The sequence below is a fragment of the Mytilus californianus genome, unplaced genomic scaffold (assembly GCF_021869535.1).
Source record: "Mytilus californianus isolate M0D057914Y unplaced genomic scaffold, xbMytCali1.0.p SCAF_7, whole genome shotgun sequence".
NCBI lineage: Eukaryota > Metazoa > Mollusca > Bivalvia > Mytilida > Mytilidae > Mytilus > Mytilus californianus.
This window is the reverse complement of record NW_026262723.1, coordinates 106,527,183-106,544,179: the sequence shown is the minus strand read 5'-3', so window position 1 is coordinate 106,544,179 and position 16,997 is coordinate 106,527,183. Positions and strand designations below refer to the sequence as shown.

Genomic DNA, 16,997 nt, shown 5'->3' with positions numbered 1-16,997 from the left:
GACTCCAAGGTTATACGGTTATTACACCCTCTTTCTTTGCTATCGTTCATTTTAGTCTATTTTAAGAAACAATGATTTTAAAGTCAATGTAGAAATAACATGTAAAGTTCTGAAGTTTAATCCAGAAACCCCTTCCTTGCACTTATTTGAGTCTAATATTTCATGACCTTAAACAAATCTCTCCTATTGATCAGGATCTCGTGTCCATGCTTTGCTTACAATGATCTGTCAAGAATGCATTCTGGTCTGAGGCAATAAATTTTAATGCCTAGTTTGATAATGAAGGTCTGAAACCATAAAAGGTCTTCAAAACAAAAAGTAGGACAAAGCAGACGAACCCTTTTAAGCAAATTATCATAGGTTCTATATTTTAATCAGATTGATATATTTAAATAACGTTGGAATTATTAACCTGCACTTTTTATTGTTTATTTTTAGCAACTTGGACAAAATGACCCAAAATCCTATCACTTGTTGGGACGATATTACTATGTATGTTGCAATCCAATATAAAGTATTTGATTTACCAACCAGAAACCAAAACTGGTAAATATAGATTCTTAAATTAGTACCAGTGGATTATCGGGCTTATCCAATCAAGATAGTTAAATTATCGAATTTTAAAAGTCCGAGATTGGATAAGTCCAATAATCCACGAGTAACTATGCAATAATCTGTTTCTCTAATGATCATCAAATAAATTTTCATTTTTGAAAAACGAAAATCCCCTTCGAGTGCCTTCCACATTCCACAAAGTTATATCAATTTCAATCATTAACACCTGTTAGCACATATATAGATATAGACATCTGAACCTTAATAAACTACTTCGCCGAGCGCAGCTGGATACGACCGCAGAGGTCAGACCCTAATCAGTTGGGGCAAAAATTGACACAATATTCAATATGATACAGGTCTGAATATGGATTGTAAATAAATATTTGACACATAGGTTTCTGACACAGAATAAATGTAGTCAAAGAACTTGAAATGGTTATATGATTTGAATTTATATTCAATTGAAGATTTCTTGCTTTTGTGCAATACACTGTGCTGTTGCGCAATACTTAGTAAATCTGTTTTCAGACTATATACAAAGAATTAGCAAAATAAATTTTGACGCCAATTTCTTAAATCTATTTACCCCATCACCAAATTTTTTTTACCCCCCGCCCCCCTTTTTCCAAAAAAATAACATTTGAAGAAATTTTCTTTTTGTAAAATGTGGTACAATCTAAGAGACATCAATACACTTGGACACAAGTGATTATCTGAAAACTAGAAAAATGCTTGTTTTAGATCCTTTTTGGCCCCTAGTTCCTGAACGGTTTGGGTAATTATCCCCAAAATAAATCCCAACCTTTTACTTGTGGTATTGAACCTTGTGGTACAATTTCAGAGCAATCAAAATACTTATACACAAGTTATTGTCCTGAAACTAGAATATATGGGGAATGTGTGCATGGGACACAGATGATGCTTCCATATCATATAAAGTTATAAAGGGACATAATTGAAGAATGGTGAAAGTGACACTACCCAAATTTGTACTTGATCTGAGTTTTGTGGTAATAAGCATTGTGTATAAGTTTCATAACATTTGGTTGAGGCTAAAATAAGTAAGAGTACGGAAACGAAAAATTCAGCAATTTTTCCATTTGTAAAGGGGCATAACTCTAGAACAGTAAAAGTTACACTACCAAAATTCAAACTTGATCTGTATTTTGTGGTAATAAGCATTGTGTATATGTTTCATAACATTTGGTTGAGGCTATCTAAGTTAGAGAACGGAAACGAAAAATTAAGCATTTTTTCCATTTGGAAAGAGGCATGACTCTAGAACGGTAAAAGTGACACCACCAAAATTCAAACTTGATCTGTATTTTAAGATACTAAGCATTGTGTATAAGTTTCATAACATTTGGTTAAGGCAAACTAAAGTTAGAGAACGGAAACGAAAAATTCAGCAATTTTTCCAATTGTAAAGGGGCATAACTCTAGAACGATTAAAGCGACACCACTTGATCTGTATTTTGTGTTTATAAGAATTGTGTATAAGTTTCATAACATTTGGTTGAGGCAAACTAAAGTAAGAGAACGGAAACGAAAAATTCAGCAATTTCCATTTGTAAAGGTGCATAACTCTAGAACCGTTAAAGTGACTCCACCAAAATTCAAACTTGATCTGTATTTTGTGGTAATAAGCATTGTGTATAAGTTTCATAACATTTTGTTGAGGCAAACTAAAGTCAGTGAACGGAATGGAAAATTCAGCAATTTTTCCATTTGTAAAGGGGCACAACTCTAGAAACGGTAAAAGTGACGCCACCAAGGTTCAAACTTGATCTGTATTTTGTGGTAATAAGCAACCATTTTGTACAAGTTTCATAATATTTGGTTGAGGCAAACTAAAGTTACAGAATGGAAACCAACTTTGGGACGTACAGACAAGGGTAAAACTTAATGAGGGGCCTGATGGGGGGTCTCATCACGAGTTGATTTTTTTGTCAATCACGATTCACAGAAAATAAATTTCCATGATCACAGATCACGAAAATATAAAAAAAAAAAATCTGTAGAAAAACGGATCACGATAGCGAAAATGCGCCGATCACGAAGAACGAAAATAACCCATCATGCCCCTCCGCTACGGCGGGGGCATAAAAATGCTTGTTTTGGGCCCCCAATTCCTAAACGATCCCAACCTTTCTTTTGTGGTATTGAACCTTTTGCTTAAATTTCAGAGATCCATACACTTAAAGTTAATGTCCGGAAACCAAATGTCTTTGGACGACGACATGATAGCAATACACGACCCAAAAAATTTTATGCAGTCGTATAAAAAATGAGGTCAAGGTTTAGATAAGCCTCATCAAACCGAGATATACACCTTACAATCATTAAATACGGGGAATATGGTTGACCATTACTTGCGAGACTGATGAAAATAAAATTTACTGCTGTACCATGAAAACGATGTTACGGTCAGATAATCCCTGCAACAAGGACATGTGCACCTTTCAATCATTTTGTTCAACAAATTACTTCCCCATTACTAAAAGAAACTGACCCCAAAAAAACTCATTTGTTGTTCCTGTTGTATAAACAGGACTTGCATCAAAATTTCAACCTTGACTACTGAAAGATTCTGGTAGCACACAACTTCTCACATTACAAATCCTGATGTGTTGTTTAAAGAAACTTAGGTTACAGCTTTTTTCAGCATCTGCTTGTAAAAATCACTTTTTTTGTATTGGTATTCAGGACCGTTTTTTACCCAACTCACGAATTGCACAAGCAGCTCTAGTAAAATGCTAGACTCCATCCGAAAGAAAACTTTTATCAAAGTTTTCATGACTACCATGAAAGAGAACGATTTAATATTTGGTCTGCATTCAATATTGAGTTGTAGCATGTAAGCAATTTCTACATCTGCCGTGTAGTCTTTTCCTGTTTGCCAATAGTTTGAAATTTTAAAACTCATTGCACAAGAAAATTTCGTCAGTTTTCTAGGCTCTTATTGAAGTGAATGATTTTAATTTTGTCTTGGAATGACAAGTTATACTCTGCAATAAATGGTACCTCAATCACTTGCATGCAGCAACGTTGGTCCAGGTTTGGTTTAACTGATGCCTCCTTATATTAATTACTGCCATCTAGATTTGTGTTCAACGTGGAAAAGAAAATTTTCCATTGAATATTATTTCTGCATTCCAGATTGGTGATATAAATCAGTCAGGACAATCAGGCCCTTTGATTTGTCCAAACATTATTGCAAGGTTAAAGGTGTTTAGAAAGGGGGGACAAATGAATTTCTAATTCGACAAGTTACCAAACCACGATGAATTTGGATATTTTGAAAGTCTATTTTCCTTTTCAAGTCAACAGAAAATTAATTTTCGCAATGTTTTTGTTGTCTTTGTTGCTGTGTTTGATGTTTCCAGAGGAAATATGGAGGAGACGTCATAGATTTACCATTTTTACTACATGTTCACGACAGGGGATATTCACTCCAGGTATCCTCCCGCAGATTTCCAATTGTGACACCCAATGCAATATTATTTTTGATCTGATGCATTTCCATACAGTATGTGCAAGTTTGCAATAATTTTTGTCTTTATTTGTACATATAAGAATGCTCAAATTTTTAGCTCCTAGCTTTCCTGATGAAGCTAATTTAGAATGTTCTTTGAACTCAGCAATATCAATCCATGATTTGGATTTCCCATTGACGCCAATAAAAACAATTTTAAATGTTTCTCTAGTACTGTGCAAGACCAAATATTTTCAAGCTTTATAGAAAAGATAATACTCTATCCCTCTTAAAACAAGGATTCATACAGGCCATCTTATTCCTTGCGCAATTTATCATTTAGACAATTAAGGATGTTTGCTCTTGTTTTTGGATTTTTGCCAGATTTTCGGAATCCTCCATGAATTGCCATTAAAAAAATATGCCCACTAACCCCTACTTTTCTTTTCATAATTTTATTACATAGTTTAAAAAGCCATATTTGAGAGTCTTATAAAATCCTTATTTTTTCATAGTTTTTTAAGGGCTATTCCAGAAAAAAATGTATGGGGGGGTTGGAAGGCACTTTATATTAATAATACATGGGTGATGGGTATCAGAGTAACTTTCACATATATAGTGCACTCTGATTCTAAATTACGATTGTCTGGGTGGCGGGTGCTGAAAAAAAACTGCCTTCCAACCCCCCCATACATTTTTTTCTGGAATAGCCCTAAACAGAAAAGCTGCCAATGTTAAAAGAATGAAAAATCTAGAGAAAATCATTTCCCGCCAAATTTTCAATGGCTTATATCTCAAAACAAGCTCACGGACCCTTAATTTTTTTCTGCTTTTTTAGTTCCTTTATTTATATAATATCATTTTAGAATAGTCTTTTAAAAAGCTTGTTATTTTGAAACAGAGTAGCAAACATCCTTAAGCACAAAAATGACAACTCTTGGCTAGCACATATCAGCACACTAGTAACAACACTTGATTAGAAACTTGCAAGGATCATTCATGAAATTTTTTTATTATTCTGTTCTGATTCTGAAGAAGATTTGTGTTTTAAATATCAGATGACAACAGATATCAAGCAAAGGCAACAGCTCACATGTCCTTTGATCTGCTAGCTTTATTAACAGACATACAAGATGCAAGACAATTAGACCTCATCCAAAAATTTAAGAAATAGCATTAAACAAACTTGGGTCTACAGTATATGCAATATTCATTTCAGAACATTCAAGAGATGCATCAGTGGAGCCATTTACAAAAAGTACTATTTATTTTCAATTTTCCCTGACCAGGGACATTTATTCAAATTACAATATTTACACTATGTATTTTAAACTCTTGCTTTCTTGACAAGAGTAAACAGTTTTTTTTTAAAACAAAGCAAAAGTTAAAAATCACATAGTTGTGTATACAACATTTTTTGTTAAAAAAGTTGACATGTCCATGATCGATGATATTCCATTGATTGATTGATGAGGGATGAGGATGAATCGATGAATTACCATTCTGTAAATAGAAATTAAATTTGTTCAAATTACCATGTTTATACATTACCTTTCAGAAGTAGCTGCAAGTACCATCATCAATAATCTGTATTGTAGCATATTTATGTCCAATTTTAATTTTTGTAAATTTGTTCCACATGTCAAACGGATCATCGACATCTTGTAGAAAGTGTAAATGTTTCACCAGTCAATCACCCAGTAAAACAATTATCTACATGCAGCTCAAGTCGCAACTTTACTGGCAAATACTTTTTTTCTGTAGCTCTCGATCACTTTTTCATTTCAGTATAATTTCCTGATGTACAAGTAATAATATTGCTGTTGTGCCTTCTTTTTTTTTCAATAATCAATTGAAAACTAATATATTCATCTTTTATAACACTTTCTGGTTTCTGTGTATTATTTCACATTGTCACTTTTCATAATTTTTGTTTGTAGCTTTAATGTTCATGTTCTATGTATTTTATGAATTGAATGTGTCCACAAATAACAGACCGAAGGCAAATCTAAATATGAAAACTGAAACAAACATGATTTTCTGTTTCTTGAGGTTAGTCTGCATCTATTTTTTTTATTTATGAGCTTGCTGATATCAGCATTTCTCCATGAAAATGCAAAACACCTCCACCATAATTGCCTTTTTCCTTACATTCTTTTCTTAAAAATATATAAGTAATGATCTTGTGATAAAACCGTATCTAAATATGTGCTTTATTGAGTTTTGCTGGCCATGCACAACTGTTTTGTGTTTTACGCTGTGGTAAAATAACCCAGAATTCATTAATCATTAAAAATTTGCCAACAAACCTGATAAAGCACACATCCAAATATGGTGGTAAACATAACATAATCACCGAAGAAGAGGCTTACAGAATCACATGTTAGTTTAACAGTAAATTTTGGAATACATTTCAAAAATGACAGAAAATTATATAGATTATACAATCAAAAACATCTAAAATCTCTAGAAAACGTTCATCTAACAAAGGTGCTTGTTAATTTCTACCATCAGCATTTCTAACTACGAATGGTTAGAAAATAAAGACTTTCTGAAAAGGTGCACACTTTGTTAGAAGTATGAGAAATGAAAATACTTTACATTAAAAATGAGACCTATAAATTTCTTCATCGGTTGTATGGATGATAACCTCCTCCTCCTCGGGCACCTTTCTGTGTTTTACCATATTGACTTGTCTGTTGGCCTACAAAATATACAAATGCTTTATCTTTTCTGCTTCATTTTCCCAGCCTTCTCCATTGGTATCCCAGTAAATGAATGATTTCATATTATCAAATCCTTTTTATTGAACATTACTTTCAATCTACCTGTGACTTCCAACAACTGCATTAACGTATCCTTAAAAGCTTAAAATTTTAAAGCTTTTTCTTGTATTCTGCCAGTCTGTAGACCTTCAGAAGTCTGCTTTGTAACTAAAATAAGCTTGAACAATCCCAATGCATTTTACTTACAATGTTGAATGATAGTCTCTTCCATTTATAGAAACAGTTAACAACATATAATACTTGTCATTTATTTAAATGTTTAAAAGAAACAATTGAGATTCTTTTTTTTTTTAAATAACACTCAACACTAGCCCCATCAAAGAGCTTACTTGAATATTTTTCCTTACAAAAAAACACTGGATATAAATTAAGATGGTTCAATCCTCAACTTCTGCATTATTGTCAAGTCTCATCAATATTATACATACACTTGTACATCTATGGTTATCTATGCTGCTGCTGCCAGCATGCAACATTTGAAATACTAAGACCCTTGGTAGTTTGAAGCATGAGTAAGCAATAAGGTGTAATATACAACTGAAAGCAGTTTTGAATTTGTCCAAGAGTATTCAACTATTTCTGTAAGTACAACCCTTAAATTCCTGTAAACTTGAGTCCCTTAAAATAAGGAAATTTGCTTTCATTTATCTTAGAAATAAGAAAAATCTGTCCCCCACCCCAAAAAAATTATGAACTCAGATGTCCCTTTTTCCCAATTTCAACAGAATAGATGAATTATGCATTCACTTGCATCTTAAACAAGAGGCTCTCCAGAGCCTGAATCACTCGCCTGTATTTCAGAGGAGAAGATTTTTAAATGTTAGGAAACTTGATGAACAAATTGTGTAAAATTGTCTTTAAAGGGCAACAACTCCTTAAGGGGTCAATTGAAAATTATGGTCATATTACCTTTTTTGTAGATCTTACTTTGCTGAACATTATTGCTGCTTACAGTTTATATATATCTATAATAATATTCAAAATAATAACAAAAAAATACAAAATTTTGTTAAAACTACAAATTCGGTGGCAGCAACCCAACAATGGGTTGTTCGATTCGTCTGAAAATTTCAGAGCGGATAGATCTTGACCAAATGAACAATTTAACCCCATATGAGATTTGCTCTAAAAGCTTTAGTTTTTGAGATATAAGCCAAAAACTGCATTTGACCCCTATGTTCTATTTTTAGCCATGGTGGCCATGTTTGTTGATGGATCAAAACTTCGGATACAATTTATAAACTAGATACCCTAAGGAACATTTAGTTAAAGTTTGAAGGTATTTGGCCCAGTAGTTTCAGAGGAGGAGATTTTTGTAATAGTTTACGACAACAGATGACGGACGCCAAGTGATGGCATAAGCTCACAAGGAGCCCTTTGGGCCCCAGTGAGCTAAAAATCAGTAAAAAGATATAAAAAAGTTTACTATCCAAATAAGAATAGATCATAAGTAAACATGCAGATAAAAGCTAAACCATATGTTACAAAGTCATCTGAATTATGTTCATTAAATAAATAAATCAAGATAAAAGGGATCTGTAAGCAAGAAATTATAATTTTACAAAAAATAACAAATAGGTATATTCAAGTTTATTAAAAACTATTTTTAAAGAAACTTTTTATTGCAAACAGGTTTACTTTTAAATAAAAGCTTGCAAAAACACCTGCATTCTTTTTCTTTGGACATGTTGACAGAAAATGCAATTCAGTCTTCTTGGATAGATTAACTTCGATCTGCAACCCATGCAACTACATACAATCAGGTCAATAGTTACTGGCAGTGAACGAGTATGGACAACTGCTATACTCTAGAATTATGGGAGGACTGACAAAAGGTTACAATAGCTGCTATAATTAGTCTTAGTTATGTACAACACTGAAATAGGCATCTTTTATGCCTTTTGAAATAAGGAGAAAATTCAAAGTTAAATTGCAGAAGAAACTTAAAATTTGGCCACTATTGAACCCTAGTAAGATTTTAAAGCTGCTCTTTTGAGTGTTAGCATCACACATCCTCTACAGGAACATAAAACCAAATAAAGCAATGTGAACTGCAGCAACCTACCTTGATCATATCCCCAACTTCCATTGCCATAATCATAGCCTACAAAAAGATGAGGATGCATCAAACCAAAGACTAGTTAAATTTGATGATGCCCCATGTTTTTGGGCTCCATTATCAGTAACTCGAACAAATGAACAACTTTGTGTAATTCAGCTGGATCTCACTAATCACTTTATTTTTTTCATTGCATTATTTTTGTTTGTGTCTCCCTCTTTTATACTTAGGAATTGCTTAGGTACAATATTTAAATAAAAAATATGTTTGGTTGGTCTGATTTCTAATGCAAACATTATGAGCCGTGTTTGAAAATTTTATATTATCCATCTTATCAAACTACCATAGCTTTAGTGAATTTTTCTTTTAGTTATTTTACCTTAAAAATTATTCATATTATGCATTAGAACAGTAACACAAGTGTATATTTTTCATCAATATGGTACCTATTCAATCCTTGAACCATGTCAGAATATGATCAAAATGCAATAAAAGATAAGTATAAAGATTACAAAAGATTTTTACCTTGACAAGCAATCAACAGACTTGTACCATAGTGAGGCAACACGTTTGTGGAAATGTTATATTATGGCATTATCAACAAGTTTATTCCTTCAAGTCAATTCCCAAAAAAGTAAATTGTGTTTCAATTTTTCAATGATAAAATCCCTTATTAATATTGTGTATGAACATCATACTACACTGCATGTTTGTATAGATGCATTTTATCCAAAACTTATTTGTTCTATTTGAGCATATAAATTTTCAAACTGCTCCTTTACAGATATAAATAAAAGGTTTATATATAATTCTTTATCTGAAATATTTATTATTTCTTGAAAAGTAAATTCTCTTAATTCTAAACCCAATATACTTTTGGAATAGTTATCAGCTTTTCAATAATTATTCATAGGAAATTTTTACTCAGACTTTACATTTTTTTTATTGACTTGCATACACTTAAATCTAATTATCCATTCACTACCTACAATTTTTTGGATTTCATCAAGTTAGAGGACAGTAATTCCTTAAATAATACATGTCATATATTTATGTATTTACAAAAAATATTAAATGTAACCAACTATCAAATCTGTAAAGAGTTAACAATTTTGATAACGGGTTAGTTTTTTCTGCATATTTGTCATAAACTTCAGCAGGTTTCTTTGATCAATAGAATGAAATGAAAAAAGGTCATCTCATCAAAACCCAGATGAAATTATGTCAAATAAATAAGGTCACAATAATTGGACTTCCATCCTAAATTATACTTTATCCAATGAACCAAGAAATGTTTTTTCTGTTAAAATATTACTCTTGCTTTAAAAACCAAGATTTTAATACATAAAAAAGATTGCCAAGTAAGCGCAAGCTGACACACCAACTTCATTCAAGATTACTTTCAATATCTTTTAATACATATTGTTTTTTTGGATTGCTTTTATTTAACCCAAATTTTGTGGAAACTAACTTGATAAGCAGGTGGATGAAAATCATACTTTCATTATGACCTTTAAAATAAAACAAACAACAAAAAACTGAAAATTTATTAAGCCTGCGACTGAAGCTTACCTCCATAACCCCCATATCCACCATAGTAACTTTGGTCATATCCTCCCCATCCATATCCATAATTATTATAGTAATTGCTGTCATAATTACCATAACCACCATAATTGTAAGCAGGATAAGCACCACCTTGGTTTCCATAGTAACCTTGGTTGTACCCTACAATAAATCCATACATCATTATCACTGTTGTGTGCAATCATCAAGTATGGCATTTTTTTGTGTCTTTGAGAGTCTGTTACATTTAAGAGTATTCCTTACAGGCAAAATGAAAATGAGTTGTCAAAACAACATTTAATTAGCAGAAAGTACATTAAGAGAAATGAAAATGATTTCCAAAAAAAATTTCAGAGTTCTACTTAGTTATCAATGTATATTTTGTTTCATTCATACCAAGAATAGAATTGATTTGATTTATAAAACAAACTAAATAAGAATGTCAATCATTTTGTAAAAATGGCATTAATAAGATGAATGCATTGGTAATGGATACCTGCATTTTGTTATCAACCTTAATTATTATTCAGTTAATTGTTTATCTAGGCAAGTCCCAGGTTATAGGAAACCATTGACAAACTTTCAGGCAGAAAGCAATCGATCTTTATTAGGGTTGAATTGTTTGTTGCAGATGGCTACAAAGAACAATTGAACCCTTTCCTACTTTATTTTGGACACCAACCTCCACGACCCCTACCTCCTCTTCCTCCATCAAAGAATCCACCACGTCCTCCTCTTTTACTTTGATTTGTGGGTGTGGCTTTCTTTACATCAAACTACAAATTTGAAAAATTCACTTTACTATTTAAATCTATACATGATTTTCATATTCTATAAACACTTTAGTTTTTACCATTTACAAGGGTATTCTTTACTCAGTCTGAGAAGTTCCATAGTAGTAATTACACTTTACAACACCTGTTAAAAGCAAAAAAGAGCAAGAACTTGTTAAAACATTAACAAAAATGTAAATAAACTTGATCAAAGTGATCTGTAACATTAATCTAGTAAGATTGTTTACACTTTTGTTTGCAGAGCTTGAACAGTTTTTCTTTCATATGGTTTGATACCTGCCCTCAACTGTTTCGGCTCCTTTGCATCCACTCAAATCCTGCATTCCGCTGGAAGTGGAACAAAAGGAGGGTCAGACATAGTCATCATAGCAATAACAACATTTTTCCCAGCACTTTAGCCAACAACCACTGTTATTTTTATCTTTTCTTGTTTACTGTTAAGTATCTATATATATATATATATTTCTAGCAAAGCTTTGTACTTCTCATGTGAAAGCTTCTTTAACCTTACAATTCAATATCAGTAAATGTTCAATAAATGTTCACTGACAGAAATCATAAATAAAACAATACTTTAGCCTGAAAATTGATAACTCGTACTGAAAAATAGAATTTGTTAAAACAGTAAAAAATCATTAAATGTATCCAGATCTAAACAGACATCAAGATGCATTAAACGAACATGCAGTGTATTCACCTATGATGCAAACAGACTTAATTTCATCTTTTGATCTTCACTGTTTAATGGATGGGAAGCAAGTCAGGAAGCCCTCAGTCCACTAGGTTAACCCAATGTTTGGACATGACTAAACATGAATAATAAAATCTCCAAATTTGGACATTAAATTTAGTCACAAGCATGTAAATTCTTATTTACTTTCCATCTAACATATTAAAAGCAACATTCATAAAATGATGTGTGTATTGAATGCTGCTTGCAATATGTTGCTCATAATTTTTTTTGTTCAGACAGAGTAAAAATCATTAAAATAAAAAAAATTGTACTTGTAAAAACTTGGTAGGCCATATGGTACTATGAGGAATAAAATCTCTCTTGGCAGGATCATAACTGGTCTAATTGAGTAAAACTATATTTTCTGTACATACATAAACTTGCTATCTTTAAGAAGTAACAGAAACAAGTGGGAAAATCTGTCTTATCACTATTAAATGTTTTGATTTTCATGAATGTGTTGATGTATATCTGGGAACAGAAGCAGCCATTAATTACATTGAGATTTGTGAATTGAGAAAATTCTAAATTTAAAACTTGCATCATTCGTGAATCCACTGCATTATTTGGAACAATTTTATGACATGGAATCCAACATACCTCTTGTGAGCCCATTTTGTGTGTAGTTTCATTTAATACTTTCTCTACAGCCTTTTCAGAATCAAATTCCACAAACACAAAGCCTCGTCTTTGGTCCTTTTGTTTGTCAAATGGCAATTCCACTTTCTCTACCTGTGAATACATTTGCACAACACTTAAGTCATAAATGCCAAACACATATATAGATCTTAAACCAAATAGAAAAATTCAGCTTAAATTGTCATTGTGAATCTGTATAGATACAGATGTCATTAATAACTAGAATGTGTCCATAGTACATGAATGCCCCACTAGCACTATCTTTTTCTATGTTCAGTTAAATTATGGTAAAAACTCTAATTTAGCATTAAAATTAGAAAGATCATATCATAGGGAACATGTGTACTAAGTTTCAAGTTGATTGGAATTCAACTTCATCAAAAACTACCTTGACCAAAAACTTTAACCTGAAGCAGGACAGACTCGAAAACATAATGCCCTTGGTGGGGCAAAATAAAATAGTAAAACATGGTTGACGTCCACTGCTTTGAGTTTGTCCTTTTTTTTTATAAGCACGGAAAGTAAAACATTTGATCAGTATGCTTTAGATTAAATTATACTTATTTATATAATTAAAGATACCGATCTGCACCTTTTTAATTATATATCAGTCACATGTTTTATGTTCTCATTCTTAAAACTAAACTTCTTGCGCACTTCCACAGGTTTTAATTCCACTACCCCAAATATTTTTTTAAGGAAATTAACATCTATTGAAAAAAAAAACCAAACGATTCCTCAAAAACTTACCTTTCCAAATTTGGAGAAATATTCTTTAATTTCACTTTCTTCTGTGCTTGGATCACATTTTCCAACGAATATTTTCTTTACCACTTCTCTTCTTGGATTTGCTTTTTTTGGGTCTATTGTTCGTCCATTTAATTTGTGTTCTTTCTCTTCTAAAACCTGAAGAAATCAAATACAATTAAATAGTAAGGACAAATCTTTTATCAATAAAATAATCTCAAGATGAACATGGTGAAAATACAAGCACTGAAAATGCATTTTGTAAAAAAAAATATATTTTGGAAAATTAAATGAAGTACAAATTGTTCCTTCTCCATACAGTCGTCATAATTATATAATAGAGCTTCATAAGTTCTCCTTCGGAAAATAGCCTTTAGTTCATACTTATTTCTGGTTGTTTAAATACAGATCAAATACTCAATTCTATGTTATTAATGGGCATAGATAAAGTTAAAAGTTATATAATGAAATTATACTAATTGTCACAAAGAACTTCCAAATTCAATCACCTTCGTTATCATATATACATGTACAAAAATACTACTGAAACCAATGAAACACTTACCTTGTCCACTACAGATGCTAATTTAAATACAACAAAACCAAATCCTCTTGATCTTTTTGTTTCAATTTCTGTCTTTAATGTGCAGTTTTCTACTTCTCCGTATTTACAAAAATAGTCTTTCAGATCCTCTGAAAAAACATAAAAGGACAATGACAATATGTCCAGAAGTTTTCCAACATCTCTAAATTGGATACAAAAACTTGCAAAATGTGGCAAAAACAATCATTCAATACTCAAAATAGTGATGATTTTTTGTGAAATTATTTCATGTATGGTTAGTCCATATGTCCCTTTGGGAATAAAATATTAATGTTGTCCAATTGAATGAAATAAACAACACAAGTAGAATAAAATACTCATCATCAGTACTTGACAATTTCCAAATTTGATTGATCAACCATTTACATTAATTTTAGTAAATAAACACTTTTGCCCTCAAGTACTGAAATGAGGATCAGTTTTGTTTTGTTAGAAATGACTTGGATGTTACATTGTAACATAAATTTGTAATAAATAAAATGTAGGTCATAATGAAACAAGACCATGCTGGACTTTGTCAATGTCGCAATTTATTATATCTTTCAACTACCAAATATGACTGCAGGCGATATTATTGGCACCTCTATTATCCCCACATCAAAATTGTCATGATTTGATTAATAGTAATCAGATATCAGAGACCAATACAGGGCAATCCAAGTTATATGTTGTCTTCAAGCATTCATTACCTGTACAAGTTTTCTAAAATTACTTTCTTTTCATTTGATTATCTAACAATTTGAATAGGACGTTATAGAATCATATATTAACATTTGAGCTTCTTTGTGAAAAAATAAAATTTTCCATGGAATTACTGCTAACAACAGATCATAATTTCTCCAAGAAAAAGAATCCCCCCCCCCCCCCGATTACAAAAAGGGTGTGCAAATTATACTTAATTTTTTTCACAGTATTTGTGATGAGACAACTAATAGCACAAAATAGAGGTCTACATATTTCAGTTTTTTTAAATATGATTGTACTTACTTTGTGTAGTTTCCCAGCTCAGATTACCAACAAACAACTTTCTGAAAGAGATAAAAACCAGATCTAAGAACTATAATCAACATTTCAAGGTTTATCAGATCTTAAGGAACTTGTCATTTTTAGCTACATTGTTAATTTGGATGTCTTTCTAGAAAGGCTTCGTTGATTTAATGTTTAAACTAATATCTATTTTGAAAGAAATTACATTTATTCACCCGTTATTATTTATTGAATTTATTTTTTTTGGGAATAAGAATTTTGGGTTTCATTTGAATATCTCAAAGATTTTTTTTTAAATATAGATTCAAACAGTATTAATGAATTCACAGCATCTTGTAATGGGTCCATCTGCTCTATTATAGTCATTCATAGGGCATAAATTCTCATATTTGATTCACAACATACTAAAACGTAAATCCAAATAACAATAAGTCCAAAAAGAAACGATAAAAGTCAATAATACAATTGTGATGTTTCAATAATATTTTCACCCAATTGAACTAAGCAGAGATAAAATAAAAATATACATATATTTGTTCCGCCTAATAGAAGTTCCTCTGGAAACTGTTTTAAACAATGTCATAATATCTGTCCTGTTGGACAAATATTCTATACCCTTTATTCCGTTAGGAACAAATACTGTAATCTTCATCCCAGTGGAAATTATATAACAGAAAATTTCTTCCACTTAGAACTTGTATTAGCAGGGAACTTCTATTTCGTGACAACATGTCCGTTTATTTTACCAGTTTTGGGACTAAATGAACACATTTTTTTCCCAGATTTTGACAATATGAAAAATAAATGTTGACTTCCAATCCTATTTTTTCCAGGATGTAACTGGAGCCGCACATTTTATTTGGCCCGACAGCTAAGAGGAAAGTATTATTTCACTATTCCTCAAAAAGTTGCATTATTGTTTTGAAACAAAGAAAATCATATTCTTATTTTTGTCTTAGTCTCAATCGCAGCTAATGCCCCTTCAAATTCTAACATCCAGGTAGAAAAAATCTATTGGGATTCTTCTTCCTTCATGATGGTGAAATAAACAAACACTTGAATCACATTTGTAACTGTCAGCTCAGTTGCAGACTTTAAATCAACTATTGTTGTTTGAATATCTGTTGTCCTTCTATTTGCCAAAACTTTCTACTAACTCACCCCACTTATGAAAAGCCAAAGGGTTTTATTCTGCTGAATTAAGGCATGCAATCTCGCCCCCTCAAGAAAAAGTTTGAATCTGATGAATCAAGGCCTGCCAATTCGCCCCACTTATGAAAAGTAGTTTAAATTATCCTGATGGATAATAAAGGCTTCCTTTCCCACTGAATTCAGACCTGCCAAATCACCCCCAAAATTGAAAATAATTTATATTTCAATAAAGACATGCCAGATCTCCCCACTAAATTAAATACTGATTAAAACCTTAGAAAGGCACTTTTTTTTTTTTATTTCTTTTCTTTTGGTTGAAGTAGAAAGAATTGCGTGTGAACAGAATTCAGTTAAATTTTCTTCAATGGGACCATATTTGTCAACATTATGAAGAACATTGGAATAAAGAATCGATGACAAAATAACCTGCACTATCATGTAAATGTGCTATTAAACTGTACATGTGTATGACGTCACATGTGTAAACTTGCGTGAAGGTTGGTGGATCTGAATATAAATAACGACATAGTGACAGAGACAATGCTTTAATATGGATTCATAGCAAACAGCAGCAAATAAAATATGTGAACCTAGATTACTATTAATAAAAGGTCCACAGAACAATGAGGCGGGGGATTTTTACCTGTCGTCTTCGTCTTCAGGATTTCCTCCTTCTGCCTGATCTCCACCGCCCGATTCATCGCCTTCCATTGGTTCCACTGCGTTTTCAGTGAACTCCTCGCCATTTTGTTGTTCAATCTGCTCGGTTTGGGGAGTTTCTTCATCTGCCATTTTTAAAACTGTTCTTTCTTTACACAGGGCGACTTCTTCGTACAAAGGACTCCAACAAAATGGCTGCACCATAGCGTGGTCGGCTGAAATACCGATATCTGATTG

At 31.9% G+C, this 16,997-nt stretch overlaps 1 protein-coding gene across 6 annotated transcripts; it reads right to left on the bottom strand.

Moving 5' to 3' along the window:
- Nucleotides 1–5,297: 5,297 nt before the first annotated feature.
- Nucleotides 5,298–16,972, bottom strand: LOC127709356 (heterogeneous nuclear ribonucleoprotein D-like-A). 6 transcript variants are annotated; one of them, XM_052214840.1, is made up of 10 exons: nt 16,744–16,972; nt 14,949–14,989; nt 13,923–14,050; nt 13,361–13,516; nt 12,572–12,703; nt 11,127–11,220; nt 10,451–10,606; nt 8,885–8,923; nt 6,635–6,737; nt 5,298–5,536 (listed from the first exon to the last, which is right to left on the bottom strand). In XM_052214840.1, the coding sequence occupies exons 1-9, from the start codon at nt 16,962–16,964 to the stop codon at nt 6,661–6,663; spliced, it is 1,044 nt and encodes a 347-aa protein (XP_052070800.1). In that variant the 5' UTR covers nt 16,965–16,972; the 3' UTR covers nt 5,298–5,536; nt 6,635–6,660. The 6 variants fall into 6 exon arrangements, with proteins under 6 accessions (XP_052070800.1, XP_052070801.1, XP_052070802.1 ...); XM_052214841.1 differs by having other exon boundaries at nt 6,649–6,737; XM_052214842.1 differs by having other exon boundaries at nt 6,684–6,737.
- Between the last annotated feature and the right edge of the window lie 25 nt (nt 16,973–16,997).

What these genes read in the sequence shown, in the direction of transcription:
- LOC127709356 (XM_052214840.1), bottom strand. Translation starts at nt 16,964, where the DNA reads ATGGTGCAGCCATTTTGTTGGAGTCCTTTGTACGAAGAAGTCGCCCTG. An exon ending in GAGCTGGGAAACTACACAAA is followed by an intron (nt 14,051 to 14,948) that starts GTAAGTACAATC and finishes ATGTTTTTTCAG; the next exon opens with AGGATCTGAAAGACTATTTT. An exon ending in TAGCATCTGTAGTGGACAAG is followed by an intron (nt 13,517 to 13,922) that starts GTAAGTGTTTCA and finishes TGATTTCTTCAG; the next exon opens with GTTTTAGAAGAGAAAGAACA.